Here is a 26725-nt window from a genome sequence, read left to right on the forward strand (position 1 = left end):
AAAATTAGTGAGGTGGGACTCGGAGACATGGACCCCCTGTTTGTTCTGAACACACGGAAATGTTTTCTTTTGCATTTTTTCTTTCTTTTCATTTTAAACCTTAAAATATGGCAATGAGAGTTTTTCTTCCCATCTTCTACCATGACATGTTTCCTTTCTCTCTGAGTCACTTGTTGGATCCTAGAATTATTTATTTGGCTTCTCCTCACCCCCACTTAAGCTGTGGAGGGTTTGGTTTTTATGGGTGGCTGTGACCTTCTCACAGTGGAAGAAACAGACTTTGACATCTGAGAAGGGCCCATGACCCCATGGCTCAAACCTGGCTGGCTTCCTTTGCGTATTCACTTCCTTTTCCCTGCATCCTGCCCTTCCTTCCTCCTGCCCTCCTGCCCACTCTCAGGCTCATTCCTGGAGTCCTGCTAAACACTGCTGGACCAGGTTTTTTTCTTTCCATTTCTCTTCCCCAATTTAATCATTTCCTAGAAAAAAAATTACAAGGATGGAGGCCTTAGCTGCCTCTGAAAATCACATTGAACTCTTTGCTCCCTGGGAGAGATGACACAGACCCAGCCTTAGTGCATTAGTGGAAAGGAGCTGGGCAGGGCGTGCCCATGACCCATGTAAACAACACTGATGCCCAAACTGGGAATCTGCACAGAGTAGGCCACCAGAAAGGACAGAGAGGGCTCTATGGCTCACTCGTCCCTCCCTCACAGACACCTGCCGCCATGGAATCAGGCTGTGATGAGAACCTTGTAGGCAGGGTCCATCCATGAACCCCTCCAGTCAATGAACCCCTTCTAGAGTCATCTCATAATATAGCCATCCCCTATGTCAGCATCGGAGTCTGAAGTATCAGTCCTTTCAGATGACCCATCTTCCGTCCATAGACCCTGGGAAGAGAGGCTGGGATGGGGCAGCTGTGTCCTGTCCCCACCAGCCGTCAGAAGGCCTGACCCTGTCCTGTGGGGACCCTCGTCTGGGAGGACTGTATCTTCTGTGAGAGATAACAGCTCTGAGGTGTCTTCAGCGTCATCGTGGAGAACTCTCAAAAACACAGAGTTTAAGTCCACGTTGAAGATAGCGGTGTCCTCATGCCCATCCATGGAGCTGCTGTCTTCCCCAGGGAGGGAGTCCTCACGCACACACTCTCTCCTCTCATAGGGGTCACTCGGGGCTTCTGAGGGACTGAGGCACGGCCCCAACTCGGCCTCTGTGGGCAGTTCGGGCTCAGCTCCAGCACCCGCCTCAGCTTCATCACACTCCTCGGCACCTGAATCTTCTTCCAGCTGGGGCTCCCCGGGACTGCCTGGGGTGTCAGAGGCCTGCTGCTGAAGCTTGCTCATCAGTCCATGCATGGTGTAACCAGTGGCACTCGCTTTGGGGACTTCTTCGTCATCACTGCCACTTTCATCTCCATACTCGTAATTCCACAGTTTCTTCTTTTTGTTCGTGGGGATGACCTCCAACTTGCTGACTGCTTCTGACGGTGGCAGTTCGAGGACTATCCAGGCTAAAAAGTAACGGAACTTCTAGAGGGAGAAAAAGGGAGAGAAAGGAGGGAGGGCATGAGGGAGGGAGAGACAGAAAGTCTTTCACCTGTATTAACTCTTTAACAACAACAATAACAACAACAACAACAACAACAACAAAAGACAGTATTCACTGTAAAGTGATGTGGACACGAGTGACATCCACGTGTTATAACATCCATGTGTCATAACGAAAGCTGATGGCTGTATGGCACTTGCTAGTTGCTGGACACAGCTCCTGTATTTCATAACATGGTCCTCCGAATACAATGCCCCAGCATCTGCATGCCACCTCTGCACATCCTCCTGTATGCTTTCAACCACCTCCAGGTTGCTTGCAGCACTCAGTACAGCACTTACGCCACGTAAATGAAACACTGCACTGCTTAGGGGATACTGCCAAGGAAAGCTCATTTGGATACCCTGTCTATGGCTGGAAGAAGTCTGGGGATGAAAGCCATTTTCTAAATCCCTTTGCCCTCACAAGTATTCTATGAAGCAGGCTTGTTTTGCTCTCCTCTCCCCTCTCTCCCTCCCTCCCTCCCTTCCTCCCTTCTTCTCTCTCTCTCTCTCTCTCTCTCTCTCTCTCTCTCTCTCTCTCTGTGTGTATGTTGGGGACTGAACTCAGGGCTTTTGCATGCTAAGCACACCCCGTGTCACCGGACTCCACACCCAGCCTCTACACTTACATTTAACTGTGTGGTATGAGGTGCGGTGGGATCCCCTAGGATTCCCCTAGCACAGATAGCGCTATCACCAGCCATTGTCTCCTCATCAGTTTGCATAGCCACTGCCTCCCATTTGGCCACCATGCATGTGCCTGTGTTTCTGGGCTTCTCTGCTGACAGGCTTTTGATATCTTTTTCAGGAAGTTAATTAGAATTATGCCGTAAATTAAAAAAATAATTTGCTGCTTCTGTAATTGTACAGATTTGGGGGCTATTGAAAATGATACTCCATTCCTATAAATATTAAAAAAAAAAAAACCAAAAAACTATGCCACTAGTAATCTGGAGCAATCCCGGTGAGCATTCATTCCTTGGAAGGTGGCAAGAGAGGGAACTCTCAGAGAGCTGCTTGCTGTGTGTTCTTTTTTTTTTTTTTTTTTTTTTAAAGACAGGGTTTCTCTGTATAGTAGCCCTGGCTGTCCTGGACTTGCTTTGTGGACCAGGCTGGTCTCAAACTCACAGAGATCCACCTGCCTCTGCCTCCCAAGTGCTGGGATTAACGGCGTGCGCCATCACGCCCAGCTTGCTGTGCGTTCTTTCGTGGTCTGGCTACACATTATGTAGTTGTTTGGGTTGGGCAAAACTCAGTGAGTTTTTCCCTAGGTGATTTGTGTAATTTATTCCCCTGGGGCTGGAGACTGCTCCACCCTTATTTTCTAATTAAACACAGCCAATTTAAGTAGGCAATGAATTTGGTAAACCTTTTGAATTTTTTCCCTCTCTGAGATGGTGTAGGCCGGGGTAGACCAGCACTCACTCTGTAGAAGATATTAACGAAACTAAATTTACCTCGAGTAATATGAACTTTTGAGCTTAGTAGTATGATTTATAAATTATTACTGTCTGCCCTACTCTTCAAATTAAGACCCATGGACAGGGTTTCTGTTTGTCTTGTTCTACATACCAACACTTGGAACACACTGCCGTTCAGTAGAGTCAACAGGCATTTGTCAAACACAAAATGGTGACCATCTGAGAACTTTACCAGCGTGTTCAAGACCCTGAGCTCAATTCCACAAACTTAACTTTCTGGTTACAAATGCATCCACAAACACACTAGAGTGTCATAGTTTCCTATTTCTGGGGGATTTGCTTAAATGGAGAGCAACAATTTTTAACAGAGAATTAGTAGACAGACCAAAGGGGACCACGTGGGGACTAACTGACTAAAACTCTATTGGCTGTGGAGAAACAATTGATTACACAGCTGCGAGGGGAACAGAGTAAGGCAGATGAGCTATGACATGAGAAAGCAACGTGAAGGGCAGACCGTGGGGTAGAAAAAGTGACTAATGGTTGGCAGAGTCAAAACACATGAAGTTTAGAAAGATGAAGAATCAAAACTGAGGCTCCGTAAGGACTCCGAGCTCTAAGCAGAGCATAGAAGAAAGGTAAGCAAACGATTATCCTTGTGACTAGTGAAAGTAACAGGTGAGGAGCCCTCATGTACAGGACAGTGAACAGAGCGTGGCAAATTAGCTTGTTATGGCATTTCATAAGACGAACCTACTGTGTGTATATGGTCCACTGAGGTAATCTAAAACAAAAAGATGACCTTCATAAAATTTTCCATTCTACTATTCCTAATCGGAGTGAGAGAGAAGAAAATCAATCCAAATGCCCCACAGCTGGAAAAAATATAGTGTCTTGTAATAATGTAATTCCATGGTCATTAAACATAATAGGTGAAGGCTGAGCAGGCTCAGTCAGCAAGGCGCCTCTGCACAAGTAACACCTGAGGTCTGAACCCCAGTACTCATGGATCCAGCAACCCCAGCATGGGAGGGGGTGGGACAGACACAGGTGGAGCCCTGAAGCTCATTAGTCAGCGAGCCTCACTAAATCGATGGTGTCCAGGTTCAGTGAAAGACCTAGTCTCAAAAGATAGAGGAAAACCAAACCTTTAAGGCTCAGGGAGCACTACAGAAGAGGGGGCGGAAAGGTGGTGAGAGGCCGAGAATCAGGGAGTTTGCTGTGAGATTGTGTCTCCCAGGAATGTCAGAAGCTGCACCCACAAAGTTTCACCAACATTATTGCCTAAACAGGAGCTGAATATGGACACAATAGATGTGCAAATGTGGATTGGGGGGGGTCCCAGAAAGCCGGAGAAGTCTCAAGCCCACACACAGAAGAATGGCAGACAACTAAGACATTCTGGGAGTTAGAGTGGGAAAAATAAGTCTTCCACAGGGAGGAGCACAGGAACTGGTTATCCAGTACCAACTGCTCAGCCCTAAAAACACACATGAAAGTAAGGTTATAAAGACTGAACAGGTTGTTCTAATGTATTTAGGAGTGTGTGTGTGTGTGTGTGTGAGAGAGATAATAATTAATGAAAAAAAGAGGCCATGAGTTTGACAGGGAGTAAGCAGAAGTATATGGGAGGGTTTGGAGGGAATAATGTAATTATATTATAACTGCAAACAAAAATTAAAAAGTTAAAAGTTTAAAAAAAAAGCAATCATTAGTTTATTTTTGAGAAGGTATGTGCAGTTGAGTAGAAAAAATAAAGTAATTTTAATTAAAAAAAACATGCTTAATTCATGTTTAACCCCCCCCCCCCCAAAGATCAAAGTGGGACGGCTGACAAGGTGGTTTACCAGGTAAAAGCAATTAACATCAAGATTGACCACCGGAGGTCAATCTGGGACCCACAGAGCAGAGACAGCTGACTCCTCCTTAAAGTTGTCCTCTGGCTTCAAGGAGATGCCAAGGGAGGGCCTCCTCCCCAATCACAAATAAACAAACATAGGGTGCTTTTTTTATTTTTAAAAAGAGAGTGAGAACATGAAGCCAGTGGGTAGGTGAGCATCTGGGAGGCGCTCAAATAAAAATAAGCTGGGGAGCCACTGAGGAAGACACCTAACATGAACAAATACCTACCCCAGAGGGAAAGGTGGGGAGGGGAGGAGAGGGAGAGCTTGAGAGAGCTGGAGAGAGGGGGGGGGAAGGGGGAGGGGGAGAGGGAGGGGGAGGGGGAGGGGGAGGGGGAGGGGGAGGGGGAGGGGGAGAGCGCTGGGGGCCGGGGTAGATGAGCCGTGTGGGGATGACAGGGAATGGAGAATGACCAAGACGACTGATGCTTTTGAAAAGTGAGATTCTTTCCCTGAAAACATATTAAATCTACAACAAAAATCATTAACTTAAAATGAAAAATAAAGATAGAAAAGCTACATACCAAGACATTGGGGAAATTGTTTCTTAAGCAAATATAACCAATCCGTTTCAGTACTATGATGGTGGCTATGAAAACCACCACTATCAAGCACCCAGTAATTACTCCTACTTTGGCAAATTCTGACGATCCTGTTGATGAAAAGATAAACGGTTTTATTAAAAAGAAATGCAATCCATGGTTATTCACATTGGGCTGATGTCAGAAGTTAATGCAGAGGAGGCAAAAATGTGGGGGGAAAAGTCGCTAAATACTAAATGATACAAGTGCATATATCTTAAACAAAATATTTAGGTTTTCAAAGTAAATTTTAAAACCAACACAAAAACAAACCTTTATCTTCTATAATTGCAATAGAGTAGTAGCTGCTAGCTGTCTGTGGCTCTTTAAATTTCAACGATTAAAACCGGACAAAAGCAGAAAGACCACACCAGTCTCAGCCCAATGGGGAGCGTTAGAAGACAGCGAGGCAGCCTGGAAAACCAGCTAGGCCATTCCCAAACCCGGCACTTGCTTTGCGGGTGAAAAACTTCCGTTAGTCAAGTGTCGTTTTGGAGTTCTACCTCTGTGGTGAAAGCAGCTGTTTCCCCTGGGCATAACTTGGGCTGAGATGCAGGGAGTCGCTGCATGCATAGCTCTCTGAAATTTCCCAAATGGAGCTATATTAGTGTGAACCGCATAATCTAGAGCTTCAGGGAAAAAACAGACATAGGAGCGCAAAAGGGGCTGAAAGTGGATCGCGCACTTCAAGTCTTTTGACCGGAGAAGGGATCAGTGACCAGCTCAGTAGTTGGCACTGATTTGGGAATCCAGAGGGAACCTACCCATCTGGGAGGGTCTGGAGTCGGGCATAGGCTCGAGGCACACCTTTCAGACACACAAATCTTTACACACTTCCCAAGAAGGGAGAGGCAAACCCACATAACCCTGGGGTGAAGTGTGGGTGTGACATGGGGACCCTGACTTGCAGATCTACCCAACTTTCCAGAGTCTACACAGAGCAGTGCGGTAAACCCAGACGACTCTGTAATACAAAGCCCAGGATGCAAGTTACATCAGCAAGCTAGGGCTATGCTGCTCCAGTGGCGATGATGTCACAGTCTCAGAGGTCCTTATGACATGAAGATCTTGTGTTCGGGTTTTAGCTCAGTGGTAACTTAAAATGCAATCCCTCTTGTGTTTTAACCGATTGCTCGTGAACGTAACCATGGTAGATCATCTTCCTGAAAGAGGAGTTAGATCACCTCACTTTGGGAAGGGAAGACCAGATGTGTATCTTCAGATCTTGGCCTTGGATGCATCTTGTGTTTCTCTTGAAAACCTAGGAGCAGCCCTGGGCAGCACGGATAATGTTTTAGGATTGCTATTTTCCACAGGAGAACTTTCTTCCCACCAGTCTCTCTGTGTGAGAACCACTTGGATTATCTCAGTGTCTGGCAGGGAGTCACTGGGACACACCCACCACCACCACCACCACTTTGTGGCACATCTATCCTCTTACGTTCTAAGTTAGCCCCACCAGGGTCCCCAACCCTCCTAGTGGCTTTTAAAGATCCACAGCACCTAGAGCCCTCTTTAACCTATACTAGTACAGATCCGCCTTTGCTCACTCCACTCCTGAAAAATCACTCCAGGCCAGTGCTACCCCAGGCCCTTAGCACTTGCTGAACCCAATATGCAGAATCCTCTCCCTGCTATGTCACCTGGACCCATTTGCTTGGTGCCTGCCATGTTCTTGCCTACAGAAGCAAGGTGGTGAAAAACCAGCTCAACTCAGATTGGCTTACAATGCCGATGTTTACACGCCCAAAATGAGTTCCATTGGAATAAAGATCACAGGGCACTGGCAGGGTGGCATCAGAGTTCCATTTCTATGACTTTTTCTGCTTTGGAGACCCTCTCCTTCATCCTCAGAGCCAGCTGCTTAGCAACTCCCAGTCTTTCGGTGTCTGACCTCTGCTTGCATTGTCACTGTCCTCTGTGCTCCCAGGGAGGCTCCCTTCTGAATTTATTAGGAACCACTAAGCTTCTTCGGCCACAGGAGGTAGGATGTTGCCATATCTAGGGTCAAGATACAGATATCTTTATGTGGCTCTTATCCAGTCCACCACGACTCCCTTGGGCCCTCACTCAGGACATACCCCTCCCCTTGGTCTTGCTGTGGGCGTCCCACCCACATCCCTTTTCCTGTCAGTGAGCCTTGGGTGCTTTGGTGCGAAGTGTGAGCTGTTTCTCAAGGACTTGACTTTGGTCAAAGCAAAGTCGCTCCCACCTGGATCTCATCACACCACCCAGGGCTACTAAGGACCCCAGTGACTGAGTGTGACAGGTTCCCAACAAGCCCCTGGGACTGGGCTGCTTAACTGGGGGGTGCCCACACCAAGGATAGATACCTACTAGCTTTCTTTTTCTGCGTTGGCCCACACTGGCTTCCTTATCTTCCTTCCTCTGAGGTTTGCTGACCTCCACGTAAATCACTACTGAACAGGGAATGTGCACCAGGTCGGCCATATTTAAAAGTGACCCACTCACCCTCCCCCAGACATTTCCTCATCTACCTTCTTGCTTTATTTTTTTCCCTTGGTTCTTACTGTCATCGTATCTCTCTCTCTCTCTCTCTCTCTCTCTCTCTCTCTCTCTCTCTCTCTCTTTTTCTCTCTCTCTTCCAAGACAGGGTTTCTCTGTGTAACAGCCCTGGCTGTCCTAGACTCACTTTGTAGACTGGCCTCGAACTCACAGAAATCCACCTGCCTCTGCCTCTCAAGTACCAGGACTAAAGGCGTGTGCCACCATGCCTGGCGCATTTCTACCTTTTAATCTCACTATTTTGTCTTCTACTGCAGCAGGAATCCCACAAAGTGAGAGATTTCTAGTTACATCACCGCTGTGTTTGTCAAATGAATAGATTCCTCTCAGGGCTTACTAAGAGCCAATGGATGAATATAGGGATTAGGGAGGGGAAGTTTTCTCCCCGCCTCTCTGGGCTGACATCCTCCTGTGGCTGTTGCCCTAAGAGTCAGTACTGGTCTCAGCTGTCCATGAAGGTGCAGCCACCCTTTGGTGTTAGGGTTAAGGGTAATTCAAATGGCAGCTGAATACTAAGAGGGTCACATTACCCGGATCTGACTGCCGAGTGCCTGACAAGAAAACCATAACCATCTGGATATCGTAGTTTCCTGCCCTTTAATTGTCTCAGTTAATGACAGAAGGAGGGAGGCCAGAGATAAGCAAACTGATGTGTTCACACTGGAGAATGGTGGGATGAACCCACAGCATGCTATTGCAAAGACCTCGTCTTAGTGGGAGGAGCTTGGGGTGGGTGGAGCAGGCCAATCTCCAGAGAATCGACAACTGCTTGGCCAGGAACTTGGGGTCACAGTAAACCTCCCTCGGTTGTTGTACTTAAATTTAACTTTTATTACATTTGTGTATGTGTGTGTGTGTGTGTGTGTGTGTGTGTGTGTGTGTGTGTGTGTGCTGGGGAGGTGGGGTGTTTAGCAGGTGCGTGGGTCACAAGGCTCTGCCCTCATGCAAGGAGTAATACTGTCATTATAGGCACGGGTGAGATACTGCAAACGTGGCAGCTTGCTGCCTCCCCTCTGTGACATGTGAGGCAGCAAGGAAGCCTTCCCATTTTGGTTCCCAGCCCCCAATACTTGGAGAAACAAATCTCTCCTTTTTTAATATAATGTTATCCACTTGGGGCATTCCATTAAGACAGCAGAAAAGGGACCAAGGTAGCAACCACAGCTGAGTTTCTGCTAATGAAGGGGGGTGGGGTGGGAGGGTGGGCAGCGAGACAGCTTCAGTGAGGGCTGATCTGTAGAGGAAATAGCCAGTATGATCAGGGAGGGTCCATTCCTTCTTGTCCTGCCCTCTTGACCTTAGGAGTTGAAGGCTCCTACTGTGGCCAACGACTTGGCTAGCTCAAGCTAATCCCTGGACGAGGGGACTTGATGCTCTTCTGGGCTAGTGGACATACTGACATCCTCGGGAGGACGATACAGGCTGACGTTACGGAAGCAGCTCAGGCCCTCCTGTCCCTTGTCCCATGTACCTCTTCACCTTTACCCCAAATAGTCACGGAAGTCTGGTGCTCTCCCAAGGTGTGTGAAGCACTTCATCAAATTCCTGGACTTGAGAGCAGTTTTTGGGAGTTCTTGATTTTGTAGCCAAGTCAGACAGGAGTCCATGTGGCCTGAAGACCTTAAGCTTGTGGCTAGTATCTTGTGGAAACTGACCCATATCCTGCCTGGTCTGCTCTGACCCTGGGTAATGGGTGGGGCATAACTTAGACTTAAGATCTGGTGTCAGTCATGAATATGCTGGCCTCTTTGAGGCTTGTGTTAACAGTTTTGTAAGAGCTGCTCGGTACCGAGACCAGAACACAACTTAAGCTAAAGTTGGCCTTTGGCTTTTAACATCAGTCTGGGTATCTTTCAGCCTTGAGAAATTACACCATGAAGGTCACACTGCTGTCAGGATACCCTTAGCGCCCTGCCCTATGTAGCTCAGCTTGCTAGATGTGGGAATAGCTATGTCATTTGTAACAGCTCCCCTGGCAACATTGTGGCAGACTGCCAAACAGAAGAAACTGAAGGTGACAGGATTGACTTTGGCTCACGGTTTCAGAGTGTGCATCCTGGTGGGGAAGGCGGGGAGGAGTGTGTTCTGGAAGCTGTTCAGGTCGCAGTCGAGGAAGCATAGAGCATGCAGCACCGCAGGACCAGGGGTGGGTACGGCCTTCCAACGCTAGCCCTGTTCCCAGTGACCTACTTTACCCAGTCAGGTCCAACTTCCCAAAGACCAGACAGTCCCAAAATGGTGCCATTGATTAGAGGTCAAAAGCTCAGATTATGGGTCCATTGCTGGAGGATATTTATAGTTCGAATCGTCTCATCATTTCCTTGCAAATCCAAACTTAATTTTACTCTGATGAATGACAAAGCCCCTGCCTTTGGGGCTGAGAAATTTAGGAAGCCATCTTTGAAGGGGTGGGGGTTGGGGGATTTTCAAAGCCTTTCTCTCTTAGTGAGGCAGCTGAAGAGCCAGTGACAGGTCTGAGAAACAGGGAGGCGCCTAACCTCAGCTGCTCTCCTGTCTTCTTCTTTTCCTTTTTGGGGTGGGGTCTTGCTATGTAACCCAGGCTGGCTGGAAAGTCAGTACACAGCCTCAGACATGTGATGATCCCGCCTCTTCTCCCCGAGGGCTAGAAAGCAGGCATGCACCACCACACCCAACGCTCCCTGCCGGCTGGGGGCGCTCCCTTGGTCTGGCCACAAGGTTTCTCAGATAAAGAAAGGTTGGAGTCACAGGATTGGCTATTGCAGTGTCTCTGTAACAGAACAGTTTTTTGGCTCCGTGAGTGGCCATCTCCTCTCTGCTGCCACGCAGGACCAATACTCTTCGGCTCACACCCACGGTCACAGTTTCTATCCTGCAACTTCCCAGGCTTTTAATGCCAGGACTTCAAGCAACCTCCAACCTCCCAGCACTTGGCACAAACAATGGCCAAAGGGCACACAATGTCACCCAGATTCCTTTGCGTAAAAGTGGTACAGGGGTCTGGCCTTCTCAGGTAGATATGTGAGTAATCTTACGGCAGGACAAGACATTAGAGACGGACCAGTAGGAGCAGCTCTGTGATGTGCATTTATTGGAAGAAGTACATTTAGCGCACTAGAACTTGATATATATGCTGCCCCCCCCCCCAACAGGTTTTCCATCAAAATAAAAGTGCGAGTCTTAAAAGCCTAACCATACCTGATTCCTTGTCAGGCTGAAAGAGGGTGCATTTAAAGGGAGACTTTATTTCGGTTTCCAGGCCTAACTTGTCAAAATAAACAGATACACAGTAGTTTGTCTTTGGCAGTAAGTCTGTCAGGACATAGGTGAAGTTCCCATAGACATTAGTCATTTTGGGCTCGTGCTGTAAAAAAGAAACACAGACAAACACACATACATACAAACACACACACATGAGTTAAGACTTTGGTGAGAGGTGAGGCCTAAAGGTTCCATTTTCAAATCTTAACCAGGTTTAAAAATATCATAGGAAGAGGCAGGCATATCTCTGTGAGTTCAAGGCCAGACTGGTCTTGGACAGCCAAGGCTAGAGAGTGAAACCCTGTCTCAAAAAAACAAATCAAATCAAATCAAACCAAATAAATAAATAAACAAATAATTTAAAAAAGAATCATAGGCTTAGCTAGGCTTATGTCACTAGAAGCAATTTATCACAAAACCACACATTTATACATATGTTCACACATCTTAAAACCATGACATCTGGCCTGTCAGATCCACTTTATGGATAAGAAGAAAAAGTCTCAAAGAGGAATGGTCTCCATGACGTCATTTCTACAATATTATCATCTTCCTGTAGCCCCCACCCCGAACCTAAATAATAATTTTGTAAAAAGTATTTTTAAAAATAATCTTTTAAGTGCATCCCAGCAGCAGTTTCACAGGTTGGGACTTTGAGGCGTACGAGCCTTCAGTAAGACCAGTTTCTCTTTGAGGAGGAGGAGTTAATAAACAAATAGGCCATCAGCTCAACCAATCACAAGCTCATGTGTGGAGGGACGTAATGAGGAAGGAGAGGTGTCCTGAGCATGCCTGTCACACTGGGCAAAGGCAGCTGGCTGCCCAGTGGGTGCTGGTTCTGTTCGGATGTGGCTGAGCGCGACCTTCAGAGGTTCCTGTGTTGTGATGGAGTCCTCATTGGGAGCTGGAGCCTAACTGGGGTTTAGGGGTGGGGCCTTTGGGAGGTGACTGGATGAGTTCGGCATGTCATTTTCTGTGCTGCCTCAGGGCCCAGTCAGTGGGAGAGGCCATCAACAAATGTCCTTGCTCAGCCTCAGCTACAGAAGCAAGAGGGAAAATAACCTCCTTCCTGATAAAGTATGCAGCCACGGGTATTTCCTTACAGTAACAGCACATGGATTAAGACATTCTTCTGTCTGCATCTGTGCTGCATCCTCCTCTCCTCAGCTCTGTTCCCAGCCAAGGGCACCTTTGTCTATGCTCTCGAAATTCCACTAACCCTTGAGGCCACTCAACAGAGATGCTACCAATCCCCACCTAGGACCTTACACTTGCATGCAGACCCGCTGTCACTCCTCCCATCTTAGACGCTCCCTCCCTCAGGCTCACCTTCCATGGCTGCTGCAGCTCTAGAAGAAAGGCTGAGGAGCCCACCCCAACCAGGCTTCGCCCGGTGACTCACCAAAGGTAGTCTTCTCAAAGGGCGCTCCTACCCGAGCCTCACCCAGGGTCCACATTATTTCAGCTAATGGCGACTGCGACACGCTGTGGCCCTAACATCTCTCTACCACACCGTAGAGTCCACTTATAAAAACACACGGAGCCCTGGAAGGCCACATCAGCAACAACTGGTCCAGGCCACTCCCACCTGTTGCCTGGGTTACACTGATGGCCTCTTTTAGTTCTTGGTTTAATTTGATGGAGAGACCAATTTTCTCTAGTGAAGGAGAGGCCACCATCTACAGTTTTCATCCTACACTGTTGTTACTATCCTGATAGGCGCACATGGCTCTGGGAACAGTCTAAAAGGCTGCAATTCATGGCTTGAGAAGCTGGAACGCAACAGCAGGAGACAGCTCCCTTCTCCTTTCCCACCCGCGCCCCTGTCTGTCTGTCTCTGTCCCTCTTTCTCCAAAATGTTGGGTGCTGAACATGATAGCGAGCATTCCGCCACTGAGCCACCTCCTCTACTGCAGCCCTACCCTGGCTTTACCCAGTTCTAGAAAAGGACGTGAAATATGCCCGTTGTCAGCTGGGCATTGTTTTGGTCTGGACGCCAGGGACCACTTACCATCTTGATGCTATTCCCCGTCTGTTCCTTGATGACAAGCTGTGTATAACTTAGGATCTCCCATAAGGTTTCCTCATATATCTTGGGAGCGACAGGTGGAAATTTCACTATCACATCTATGTGGTCCGTAAAGCCAACAATCTCAAAGTCTGGCGGCTCAATAACAGCTGTGTAGAAAACAGGACGAGAAATGAGTAATAGTCCTTACATATGGTGGCGGTACGTGTGTTGTGAGTGATGGACAGATACAACGGCGTTTCTTTTAAAGAAAGGCTAATTCTGCTTGAATGGGCTTCTAATTCTAGCTGGGTAGTGTTTGGGTTTACTGGTGAGGAACAGAGAATGAGAAAGTGAAACATCATGGCACACTGTAGACTGACCTCAGACGGAACAGCAACAGTGTTCCGAATTCTCAAGTTGTAGTCTAGATACAGAACTTAAAATGACTTATTTTCATAATTCTACATGAATACCTAATAAGAACAAACAGCTACAGGAAATACAGGCAGGGAATTTGCTTTGAATATAATCAACTTTTCTATGCTAGTGTATATAAATATAGACATAGTCATAAGTATTAACTGGGTTATATACACAGTTATATCTGCATATGGATGTACACACACACACAGAAATTAAGTCTGATATATATATATATATGTATATATATATATATATATATATATATATATATATATATATATATGTATATTATCACTTTACTTTTGCTTTAAAAAAACAAAACCAAATGGGTTTCCCTACACTGCCCAGGCTGGCCTTGAACTCACAATCTCCCACCTCTGGTTTTTCAGTACTGGGATTATAAGCATGTGCTCATTTAACTATATTTGATAACTACATTGATACATATTTATCTAGCCCAAGGGAGAGGAAACCATGTCTCCTGGGTTAGATTTTGGCACAACCTACACTCTCACATTTTTTTTTTCTTTTGGATCATTTTGCTTGTTTTTTAGGGATTACAAAGGAAAATATGAATAACAGCCCAGGACAGAGACTGTGTGTGGCCACAACGGCTACAGTGTTTCTTTTCTGACCTTTATGGAGTATCACTGACCTCTGACTAATTTCATAACTTCCTATGCTGAATTTAAATCATGTTTTGTTGTTGTTTTAGGTTTTTCGAGACAGGGTTTCTCTTGTAGTCCTGGCTGTCCTGGACTCACTTTGTAGACCAGGCTGGCCTCAAACTCACAGAGATTCCCCCTGCCTCTGCCTTCCGAGTGCTGGGATAAAAGGCATGCACCACCACACTTGGCTTAAATCCAGTGTTAAATCCAGTATTGAACAAATAGATTCTCTTCAATGTCTCTGAACAGAATCAATGTGTCATTCAGTGTTCTTGGAGCTAAATCTTTGCATTTGTCCTTAGCCATTTCTTTCTCCTTTTAAAAAGAGTGGTTTTTAAAGAATCTTTAAAATTATGTATATGTGTGCATGTTTGTGGAAATATGTGCACATAAATGCAGTTGCCAACAGCGGCCAGAAGAGGGCAGCAGATCCCTGAAGTTGGAGTTACATGGTGTGCGGGTGCTGGGAACCTAACCCAGATGCTGCAGGAACACTGTGTACTCCTAACTGCAGAGCCATCGCTCCAGTCCTCTTGGTCATTTCTTTATAACAAATTATTAAAGAGGAATTCTGGGTTAGAGTGGTCACATGGCAAAGGTTTTAAATGTCATTCTTCCCATATTTGATGGAAATATATCTACTATGTTAAAGTGTTTTTGTGTTTTACATTTTTGTTTATTTTGTTTTGTGTGTGTGCTTGTGTGTGAGCACACATGTGAAAGTCAGAGGGCAACTTTTGGGAATCAGTTCTTTACCATGTGGGTTCCAGAGGCTGAACTCAGTTTGTCAGTTCTGGTGGCAAGTGCCCTTACCCACTGAACCAACCTCCTGGCTCATGTTACTTAAACACACACACACACACACACACACACACACACACACACACACACACACACACACAAAATAAAAACCCATAAAACACTGGATCCATTCAGAAGAACTCTGTCAAAGCATGATATGTCTATTGTTGTTGTTGTTGTTATTTTGTAATCTTGGGGGTTTTGTTTTGTTTGTTTGTTTGACACAGGGTCTGGCTATGTAGTCTTGGCTCACTTCCTACTTTCTATGTAGATGAGGCTGACCTCAAACCTATAATAATCTTTCTGTCGCAGGCTCATAGGTGCTGGGTTTAGAGTTGTGCACCACCATACCTGGTGATCTAAGGTTTTAGTATCTTTTTCATATTCATCATTAGGATCATGAAAAATACTTATTATTTTAACATGTATTCTTTATCAGGACCTATAAGTTGTTTTTCTTCTTCTTCTTCTTCTTCTTCTTCTTCTTCTTCTTCCCTTCTTTTCTGTGAGTGTGAGTGCATGCGCAGATATGAATGTTAATCCAAAGCCTGCACTGCACTGGGGCAACCTCTTAAGATCTGAATCACTGGTCACGGTTCGGCCACCATTATCACTTTTCCAAGTATGCATATGTGCACACACCTACGTGGTCTGTAACAGTGTGATGAAGCCATAACATTAATTTGGAAACCAGTTAAAAATTTAGAAGTTGAAACAGTCATGGGGCTGGAGCCACTAGCACAAATGCTCAGGGAAAGGACTTTGGAGGCGGGAAGAGAAGGGGATTACCCCACCCCTGGGCTCTGCTCGCCCTATGCGTTGAGCACCCTAGGTGTTCCCACACACAGCTCTCAGGGAACCGTCTCGGATGAGGTTGTGGTGGGCAGGAAGACACGGGCCTGAAGAGAAGTGACAGCATAGAAAGAGCCACACAGCTCCTCCTCCCCACTTCCTGTCAGGCTGTAGAGCAAACAGGAAAATGGCTACAACTACTGCTGAAAACCTGCCTTATATAGGTACTGAACAAAAACCTGAGATGTGCAGGTTATGAACCTACCTTTCAGATCAGAAAGCTAAGGCTCTGAGCAACCAAATGACCACACAAGTTAGGGCCAGGAGTCAGCCCAACTCTCAAGCCCAGCTCCCCCCTCTTTTCACCACAAACCACTGATGAGATTCACAGGCACAGAGACCCACTCACCGTCTGTGAGTAGGACAGAGCCTGCACAGCAGTTTGGCATCGAGTCCCTTCTATACACTAAGACGATGGGGACATAGTTCTCAATGGTGTCATTCCATTGGCCAGTCACATCACATGACGACTCTGTGATATTTGTACAGTTCTTAACAACCTTTGACGTTTCGTTTTTGCTTTGGAGGGAGAGAAAGATGAAAAAGGAAAAGCTGAGCATGTATGTTCTGAGAACCCACTTTCTGCGTCCCATTCCTCATTTCCTTTATGGCCTTGCCCAGGTACCCCACAATTACTTAATTTAAAACTGAACATGTTAAACTCTCCATACCCTGACACTTTTGATCTCTTCTGGGTTTTTTCCCCTTAAGGGTTCACCTCCGGCTGCTATGTTATAACTTCATTTGTTTAATGGTGTCTCCAGCTTCTTTCTGAATATCTGTGCCTAAGACAGAAGGCTCTTTGCTTCATAGATGGAATCTATTGCATGCATACGTACATACGTGTATGCATACATGAATGAATGAATGATGAAGGAAGGAAGGAACCCCGGGCTTGGGCTTTCCTGGCCTAGGCCCAGCCCTCTTGCTTTCCTGAGACTTCTCTCTCTGGCTGAAGGTCATACAGTCCAATCTCAAGGCAGAACTGTGTCAGTTTAGGGATGCCTCGGAAGTCTGCTCTCCAGGCTTTGGGAAGTAATGTAAAGTAGTTCTAACTGCCAACATGAGGTAGGGAAGAAAGCCTAAGGCTGAAGGGTTGCCTAGATGAGTTTGCCCGAGGGCTGTTAGCTGCGGTGTGGGGGTGAGCACCACTATTCCCTGGGCTGGTGTTCAACTGTGTGAGTAGGGACAGCCAGCTGGGTGTCTGGTCCTTCCTCAGAGATGAAGACTCTGGGCTAAGTATTACTCTGGTCAGTGACCAAATGGCTTTGGAACCAAGCTTGTTGATCAGAACTTTCTGGAGTCTGCCTTGCCTCCACGAGTAAAGGAGCATGGGTGCAAACTATCAATGTGGTCAACAGTGAGCTCTATGAAAGGCCACAGTGACGCTGAAGAGAAGTCACTGTGAAAATTGTAAACTGCAAGGATTTGGCTTTGGTTATAAACACAAGCTTTGCCTTTAAAACAGCTCTGGGTTATTAAATAATTTAAATTAATCATGAAAGGATAGGTGTTTTGGCTTTGGCCTTTTAAGGTTTAGAATAAAAAAAAAATCCAAGATGGAGCTAGAATATGGCTGAGCCAGTAAAGTGCTTGCCCAGCTAGCACGAGGACTTGAGTTTGATCCCCAGGACCCACATAGAAAGAAGAGCATGCACCCATAATCCTAGCCGGGGACAGCCAGAGACAGCCAGGGACAGCTGGGGACAGCCAGAGACAGCTGGAGACAGCCGGGGACAGCCGGGGACAGTCGGGTACAGCTGGGGACAGCCAGAGACAGCTGGGGAAACCAGGGTCAGCCAGAGACAGCCAGAAACAGCTGGGGACAGCTGGAGACAGCCAGGAACAGCCGGAGACAACCGGAGATAGCTGAGGACAGCCAGAGACAGCTGGAGAATGCTGGGGACATCCAGAGACAGCCAGGGACAGCTGGGGACAGCCAGAGACAGCCAGGGACAGCTGGGGACAGCCAGAGACAGCCGGAGAATGCTGGGGACAGCCAGAGACAGCTGGGGAAACCAGAGACAGCCAGAGACAGCCGGGGACAGCCGGAGACAGCCAGAGACAGCTGAGGACAGCCGGGGACAGCCAGAGACAGCTGGGGACAGCTGGGGACAGCCGGGGACAGCCAGAGACAGCTGGGGACAGCCGGGGACAGCCGGGGACAGCTGTGGACAGCTGGGGACTGTAGGATCCCTGCGGCTTGCTGGCCAGCTAACCTAGCAAAACCCTCAAGCCCAGTGACAGAGGTTGTCTCATAAAAGGTCAGAGCAATGGAGGAAGACACTTAGTGTCAACCTCTGGCCTCTGCACACACGTGCACATGTACACCGCCTCCGACCTCGGAACATATAAATTAACAAATTTCCGTCCTCCACACTGTTTTGTTAGCACAGGAAGTATGCATACTGAGGGGAGAAGTCACAGAACAGGAAGAATGAAACACATTCAACAAGAGAAAAGACGTAAAATGCGAACCAACCTCATGACCGTGTACAACACCGTGTAGTGAGTGGGTGGGGTGGATTTGTTCCTCAGTTCCCATGATAAAATTAGCCGGAAATTGCGTAATGCCAGGTTTACAGTGCAAGATTCCTCTAGAAAGAACAGGAAGTGAAAAGGAAAAAAAAAACAATTTAATTTGGAATTGAGGATTGCTCCTGCTCTTAGGAGATCAGACCCACACTTCCTGCAGAGAAAGCCCCGTGGAAGCCTTCTGGAATCTAGGAAATGCAGGAAGCCTACTGGATGTGGGAAGTGAAGTAACTCAGTTGACTGGTGATGACAAACTGTCTTGGCAGCAAAGCTAACAAACAGGAACTCCGCACCCTGTAAACTCGGGAGAAAGGGCTTCTCCATTTATTATCAGTTGTATGGTTCACAGAACCAGGACAGTCAGGCTGGTCTGGACCAGGAGTTGTTTTTCCACACCTGCCTTCCTTCCTCCCCTCTTTTTTATTCCCCTGCTCACACAAAGGAAGAAAAACTTTAGATAAAGAAATGTATTTTCCTTTACCTGAAACCAATGTACAGAAGATTAGAAATTAAAGAAAAATTATGTCTGGGCCATGTTCCGTCTCGTTCTTCTTTTATCAGTGAAAGTAAAAGCTTCAGTATGCCTTTAAGAGGCTTTCCTGATGAACGCTAGTGGGGTTTTTCGCCCCCTTATGATAGTTTTAGGAGACAAATAAAACAGTTAAACAGTCTTAAGTCTCTTATGGACACAGGATTCCAATAAACTGGTTAGCATATCTGGGGTCCAAAGTTAAATCTCCCCTCTCCCTGGGTGTTAGCTCCACACTTTGACCCTTATGTTCAGTTCAGTCAAGGTCAGAATAATTTCTTACCATTAAAAGCAGAGAAAAATCCACACTGTAGGCTCATGCTCACTAGGAGGAAGAAAAACAAGTTACAGCAAGGATTGTTCTGGGCTCAGATGATCAACATCACTCTAAATGTAAGAGCCTTGGATGTGCATGTGCTGGTTAACGTTGACATTTTCTTGTGTGAACAAAATGCTGTGGAGGACAGAAATATCCTTGTATAGCATTGGTGATGTTGACGTGCGGTCTAAGGCAGCATCCGGGGCAGATGTGAAGTGACGTCTCTGGGACCCGGCTGACACAAACAGCGAGGGTTGGTGGGTTTATAGAAGGTGGAGACCATGGGTGGTACACATTACCCATGGATGCCTACATGGGACAGTTGCCCTAGTTATGGACTCCCTAAGAACAAACTATGGGACAGATGACATCGTGGAGTTAAAACAGACAAGAGGAAGGGGAAGAAAGTGTGTGTGTGGGAAAACTGTAGAAAAGGAAAGGGCTAAAAATAAATGAAATGAAATGAATATACCAAAGTTCAGGGATGGGTTTTCAGTTTAGTATACTCAGGAAGAGGTAAAGGGTTCATCTGTTCTGAACTCCAACGTGGAGTAGACTCGGGTGTGGAGGGCTACCACCCTTAAAATTATAACAAGGCTGCTCCCCTCATCTGACTGCACCTTAGATTACTCTGGCTCAGCTCAAATGAGCACATATGGGCTGCCTGATGCTGGTCATGCTGATCGGGGTCCTCCAGCTGTGAGCATCAACGTGCTGCCCCACACCAGGCCTCTGTGTGATGATGTGAACACAGGCTTGCTCCTCTAACGGCTGGGCCGAGAGGCAGAACTTACCCACAAGACACTGGCTAAGTAAACCGATGGTGGAGATGCTGTTTTTTGAAAGCATCCTGGCTGGATTTTAAGTCCCGTCTTTGTTCTCACACCTGAAAGAAAACAATATTGAGACGATCAAACTCCAGACTGTCCAGTTAGATTGTAATATATATGACATACATATATATGCTAATAAAAGATGATTAAGAATTAGCTAAATGTAGCTGCAGCTGCAGCTCTGCTGGTAGCCCTGGGTAGGATAGAGCTAGGGTTAAAGTTGTATAAACTCAGTGTGGTAGTGCACATCTGTCATCTAAGCACTCAGAGAGGCAGGGAAGGATTAGAAGTTCAAGGTCATCCTCAGCTACATAGGGAGTTCGAAGCCAGACTGAGCTAGCCACCCTGACAACAGTAGCAGCAGCAGCAGCAGCAGCAGCCACATTCCTGGTTCCGACTTTCCTGTTCCTTGGGATCTGTCCTGTTCACCTTCTTTAGGCTGTGGTATTAATCCCTAGTTCAGGATACTTTTTAAGCTTATATTTTTGAAAAGGTAATAGGCATTTGGTTAATTTAGTTTTAATTGATAAATAATTACATTTTAAAAATTTAAGCTATGTGTCTCTGTGTGGGCGTGTGCACGTGAGCGCTGGTGCCTGTGGCAGTCCTGAGCCAGCCTGCACGGTGCTGACAGCTGAACCTCAATCCTCTGTCAGAGCAGTACAAGACCTTAACTGCTGTGACACAGGCTACGTAGCCCAGGCTGGCTCCAACACGAGCAGACAGCAGTGTTCTGGCCAAATGTCTTTCCCTTTCTTTCAGACAAGAAGCAGACTGTACTGCCCCATTCCGCTTCATTTTTTTTCCTACCTAAAAATAAATTTGAGAAGTCTTCCCAGTAAAGAAAAATTTCTAGCTTTTTTAATACACTTGCACAGTTATGCCTCTATGGACACACTCTCACTTAGGACATCCCTCTAGCTACCACGGACTCTGCCATTTTCCCCTGCTCCGATGCTTCAGACCCGCTCAAAACTGTGAGCCAAAGGAATTCTCCACTCGAGTTGCTTCTGGTCAGGTGTTTGCTTACACCATGAGACAGGTTACACCATGAGACAGGTTACACCATGAGACAGGTTACACCATGAGACAGGTTACACCATGAGACAGGTAACCGAGAGAGGAAACTGGGAACGAGGGCAGCAGTTGCTGTTATAAGCTTGACCGAGTGGTTCCGAAGTCCCCGCAAAGGTTTGGGGGAGGAATGTGGGGCTTCAGGAGCTGTTGGCTATAGAAGCTTTTAAGCGCCTTATAAAGTGCTTTAAAGCTTTAAGTAGGAAGTTGGAAGACCAAAATGCTCTCAGACACACACGCGGCAAAGACTGTGCTCTACAGCGTCAGAGAGGAGCAAGGGCTCTGCCGGGAAGTTGGCTAAAGGTCATCTGTTGCATAGTCGGCAAAGAATCTGCCTTGTACCGAGAACCTGAGTGCTGCTGAGTTGGAAGTAACCGACTTATTTGTACAGAGGAGGGCATCTTAATTAAAGGCAGGGCGTGCACACGGGCTGTCATGGTTTACTGCTTACCACTCTTATCCATGTCTGTGGTGAAAGAGCAACAGAGAAGTAAAAATACAGGAAAAAAAACCGCGCAGCCTGGCAAGGAAGGGAGAGAGTTTAAAGTTGCCTGCAGGCAAGGTGGGTGCGGATGAAGCGCTGGTAACCGTTAAAGACCTTAGCGTGCTAAAGAGACCTTGCCTTAGGATCGCACCACCCGCTGAGGGCTCCAGGCTACAGCAATGCGGCTCAGGCTCACGTGAAAAGAAAGCACGGGAAGAGGAAGAGGCAGGATCCAATGGTCCCCTCCCCTCTTTGGAAAACTGCTGCCTTCAACAGTAGCTGCGGTCCAGGGAGGCCAGGCTACATCTCAAATTGGTAGCAGAATCTTGGTATTCTGTATGGTGCTTGCTTTGCAGGAATGCAAGACACAAGGGTGAATAGATTAATGGAGTCTTAAACGGATGATTCAGAAAGCTCCTGAGGGGAGCAGAAAGCGTATTTCTTGCGCAAAGCTCCTGAAAAGGCTCTGTGTCAAGCTGTGCTGATAAAGTCCACATTCCCTGAGTGACCCTAGGTTGTCAGAGATGTCAAAAATGTGGGATGTTCTCCAAGGGAAGCTGCAGGGCGCAAGTTGGGGCTGGCCCAAGGGAAAGGGGCATAGGCACCACAGGTAGCAGACAGAGCTGGAGGGTTGGGGCTACCCAAGACTGTTAGTGCCCAGATGATGTCACCAAGTGCCACATATGGAACTAACTGTGAGATTTGGTGTTGGGACTTAGCCTTGCTTCAGTCCACTTATTCCTTGCTGTGGCTGTGATCTTGGATTTCCCAGTGTCCAGAACTGTAAGCCAAATAACTCTGTTTACTAAAAGTTACTCAATCTGTGCTGTTCTATTATTATAGCACAAAGTGAGTGAAGACTGAGGGCAGACAGCTATTAGGCCATTACAGAGAACAGCACCAGCCAGTTAGCATATTTTGAGGGTGATTTTAACAAGGTCTAGTTATAAACATGTGGTTTAGATGTATGTCTGCCATTGAGAGCATTCAGTGCCATCTGCTAACAACAGGGTGGACAGTATTACTATGGCCTTGGAGAGAAATAATACAAGCCAGCACAAATTTGTAAGGAGAAAATTCTGAGTAGAGAGTTATGACAGGAAATTAAATGACATTTCCAGGCCACAGTGGCTTACAGAGGCGGGGAGGAGGGGCAGAGAGGGGGGACAGAGGGGGGGGGGCAGACAGGTGGGGGGCAGACAGGTGGGGGGCAGAGAGGTGGGGGGGCAGAGAGGCAGAGGGGGAGCAGAGAGGCAGGGGGGGCAGAGAGGTGGAGGGGACAGAGAGATGGGGGGCAGAGAGGTGGGGGGCAGAGAGGCAGGGGAGGCAGAGAGGCAGGGGGCAGAGGGGGGGAACTAAGAAATACTTAAATTTCATTATGTCCTATTAGCTGAACCCAACTAGGGTAGCGCTGGGTACCTGGAAAACAGGAGCCTGAGGAAGAGGGTGAAAGTTGGGTCTCAAGGGACCAACTGTAGACCCTTGACAAAGGGACTAACATTCTAACTTTGCTAGAAACGGTCTTACTGCCAGCTTTTATGCTACATAGATCTACAGAGGAGACGCTTGCCTCTCCACACCCTCTCTGCATCATCCAACTCTTGTGGGTTTTTTTTTTTTTAATCACATTTATAAACAAAAAATTCCGTTCTAATGATAAGTTCTATCTTTTGCTCGGGCGGCAGTTGAGTATCTCTCCACACTCTCGGAGGTTATGTGTAATTCTTTTGCTGCCGACTATTTGCTCCACCTCTATTGTTCTTTTTCCCTTTTTCTGGCTCAAACTCTTTTAAATATAAGGACATCTGGCTCTTCTTGATATGAACCACACCTTTTTTTTCTTGTGAGCCTGCCTTTTGATCATTTGTGCTGGTGTGTGTGTGTGTGTGTGTGTGTGTGTGTGTGTAGTGTACATGCGTGCACATGGCGTGTGCTACTCGGAAGCTTCTGAGTTTTACTCTTTTATTTGGAAAGACACAAATACTTCTCCTCATCTACAGAGTCTGCATGAGTGGATCTGACCAGCTTTGTACAGAATTTTGTATAGATCCCAGAGAACTGTATCTGTGCTGATTTGGTATAGGTAATTGTTTCATGTTCATTTTCCCCTAAACAATACAATGTAGCTATTTATACATCACTTGAATTGCACTAGGTATTGTATGGGATTTAAGCATGATTTATGTATACAAACAGACACAAACTGGGCAACAATTTTTTTTTTAAAGCAGGCTCTTGTGTATTCTACCCTGGCCTTGAACTTGCTTTGTAAATAGAGAATGACCTTGAATTTTCGGGCCTTCCCTCTGCTTCACAAGGAAAGGACCATCACATCTAGTTTGCTGTGGTGCTGGGGATCCACCCCACAGCCAAGGATGGCAGACAGGCATTCTGCCGCTCCAGACACAGCGTCAGCCCTGCTCTTTGAATTTTTACTTTTTGGTCTCCTGAGACAAGATCTTACCATGTAAATCGGGCTGGCCTACCTACTTCCCTATAGCTGTACATCACCGCACCCAGGGAAGCTGGGTGCTACGTTACATGCAGACGTGACCTGCCATACGCAAGGGGCTTGCGCTTCCTTGGAGTTTGGGATCCCAAGAGACTCTGGAAGGCACTCCTGAGGCGATCACGGAATGACTATATTTATTTTCTCAGCCTCTGGGGTTCGAGTCCTACAAAGCATCCCCGCCGCCGCAGGAGATAGGAGTCCTTAAGAGTTTAAAGGAGCACCAGTTGACCTTGTTCCTTCTCGCTCACTGAGGCTTTAGAGGCCACAAAGAGATTCTTTGGTCCCCTCGCCCACAAATAAAACCGTTGGTGATGGAAACCAAAAGGAAAAAGGACCATGAAATGTTTAAGGGACAAATGACTTAACTCTAAAAATTCCCCTTGAATGCCAGTAGGCGGTCCCACCCATGGCACCTTCTCGAAAGACTTATGAGAGTCCGGGTTAAAGTTCACATCCCTTCTGCAGAGCTATCCAGTCACCTTCCCCGTATCTTACCTCATAACCCTTTTCCTGTGAGAGCGTCTTGTGGCATAGCCTTGTGGTATGTTTTGGTACCTCCCACCCCAGCTCCACAAAAGAGAGATCGAATGGTCAGGAGTCTTCCTGGCACGCGCTTGCGCATACACACACACACACACACACACACACACACACACACAGATACACACACACACAGAGATACACACACAGAGATACACACACACACACACACACACACACACACACACACACACACACACACACACGTTCCTCCCCTTGCTTTGCTTCAGGCAAACAGGCAAACGAGGCTCCATTTCAGACAAGATATCTTCTAATTAAATTCTTGTTTGTTGATCTAGTTTCCAGTTTTGGAGTCCTGCCTGAATTCTGAAAAGAGACCCTGACGACACAGCTCTTATTGTCTGTCTCTGGAGTCAGCCCTCTCGGTCTTGGGGGGCCTTGTACATAGAAGGGCCCTCCTTTCACATTCTCCTGCCTTAAAATTTCTAAGTTAGCTTAGACTCTGAGGTTCCTTAGCAGCTGATGAGACAGTGGCACAGTCTGGGCTCATATTTGAGCTGCTTTCTCTTGCCCAGCCAGAGGGCTAACTAGGACTCATGCATTGCTCCATGGCTGGGCACCAACTAGGTCACCCCAGCAGAACCCCATTGTACCTCTGAAGGCTTTTCCCATTGCAGGAGCTGGAGGCAGGGTGCTCCAGCCCAGCCTCGGCTGTGACCACGCCTTCTTTTACTAACCAGAAGCTGGCTGGAGTTTGGGTCTGGTGGAAAGAAGCCTGCAAGTCCCCCAGACACTAGCGGGTTTGGAACAGAGGTCTGCAGACACTTCTACAGGGACAGTATGCTATAGGATGGCGGGTCCTTAGAAAACAAAATAAGGGAGCTAATGTTAGTAGGCACCTAGAGCTCAGGCCTAGAGTCCTCACCCACAGGGGCAGAGCCCCACACTTTACACCTGCGAGGATCTGCACTGCCCGCCCCCAGGATCTTGTTCCCATCCTTTGATATGGAAAATATCAAAAAGAGACCAAACAGCTTTCTCTGAACCTGGGAGATTTTTTCCAACAGAGGTTAAGTCAGTGAATTAATCTTGCGGAACAAAGCATTTTCAGGAGCCTAACAATACCTTTTAAGATTTCAGAAATACTGAAATGGCAAGTTCCTCTCCACACTCCCCCCCCCCCCCGACACTTTTTTTTTCATGTATGTGTGTTCAGGTTTGTGGGTACACGAGTGTGGAGGCCAGAAATCACCTTAGTTTTTGAGGCAGCGTCTCTTACTGAGCCTAGATGTCACACATTGGACTGGACTAGTTGTCCAGCAGGTCCTGGATCCTCCTTTACCATCCATCCCAGAGCTGGGATTACAGGTGAGTGTCACCCTGCTTTTTTTTTTTAAACTGGGCTCTAGGGGATTGAACGCAGGACCGCCTGATAGCATGGCGAGCTCTTTACCCACTGAGCCTCATTCCCAGCCTGAGCTTTTGATTTCTGACCTGAGGACCACCTTGGTTTGTGCCAGTTTCCAGCTGCCAGGCCCAATCCTGCTTACGCAGATCCCCACCTCTGACCCCTCACTTGGTTACCAAAGCTCCAGTGACCCTTGGTCACACAGAACAAGCACCTGGCATCTAAACCCAAATGTTCCTGAGCCAGGGAATCTATTCTGTGCCAAGATACAGCTGCCCAAGCTTTTATTCTGACTTTGTTTATGATAATTTGCTGGATTTTATTTTCTGGTCGTCCTCTCCTCCAGTCCCGGTATTTCAATATTTGAGGAATCTGACCACTGACTTTCAGCCTGAATGGTGTGCTGAGCAAAGTACAGAATCATAGACTCTGGCAAGGCCCGGGGTCAGGTTGGTTTTTTTGTCTGTCCATCTGTCTGTCTGTCTGTTTTTCCACCTTAACTTTTTTCTTCCCA

At 47.0% G+C, this 26725-nt stretch overlaps 1 protein-coding gene across 1 annotated transcript in view; it reads right to left on the bottom strand.

Annotated features, from left to right (window-relative positions):
- LOC311608853 (interferon alpha/beta receptor 2-like) overlaps nucleotides 1-26725 on the bottom strand; it is a 53289-nt gene that overhangs the window by 19509 nt on the left and 7055 nt on the right. Inside the window, exons 2-9 of the mRNA XM_084801459.1 lie at nucleotides 20194-20285; nucleotides 19364-19405; nucleotides 18499-18613; nucleotides 16366-16535; nucleotides 13273-13439; nucleotides 11199-11364; nucleotides 5439-5566; nucleotides 808-1532 (exon numbers count right to left, since the gene is read on the bottom strand). Coding sequence (XP_084657585.1) covers nucleotides 808-1532; nucleotides 5439-5566; nucleotides 11199-11364; nucleotides 13273-13439; nucleotides 16366-16535; nucleotides 18499-18613; nucleotides 19364-19405; nucleotides 20194-20248 — 1568 coding nt within the window. The 5' untranslated portion in view covers nucleotides 20249-20285. The remainder of the gene's footprint in view (nucleotides 1-807; nucleotides 1533-5438; nucleotides 5567-11198; nucleotides 11365-13272; nucleotides 13440-16365; nucleotides 16536-18498; nucleotides 18614-19363; nucleotides 19406-20193; nucleotides 20286-26725) is intronic.

Source organism: Acomys minous (assembly GCF_964271855.1).
Source record: "Acomys minous genome assembly, chromosome: 11".
Taxonomy (NCBI): Eukaryota; Metazoa; Chordata; class Mammalia; order Rodentia; family Muridae; genus Acomys; species Acomys minous.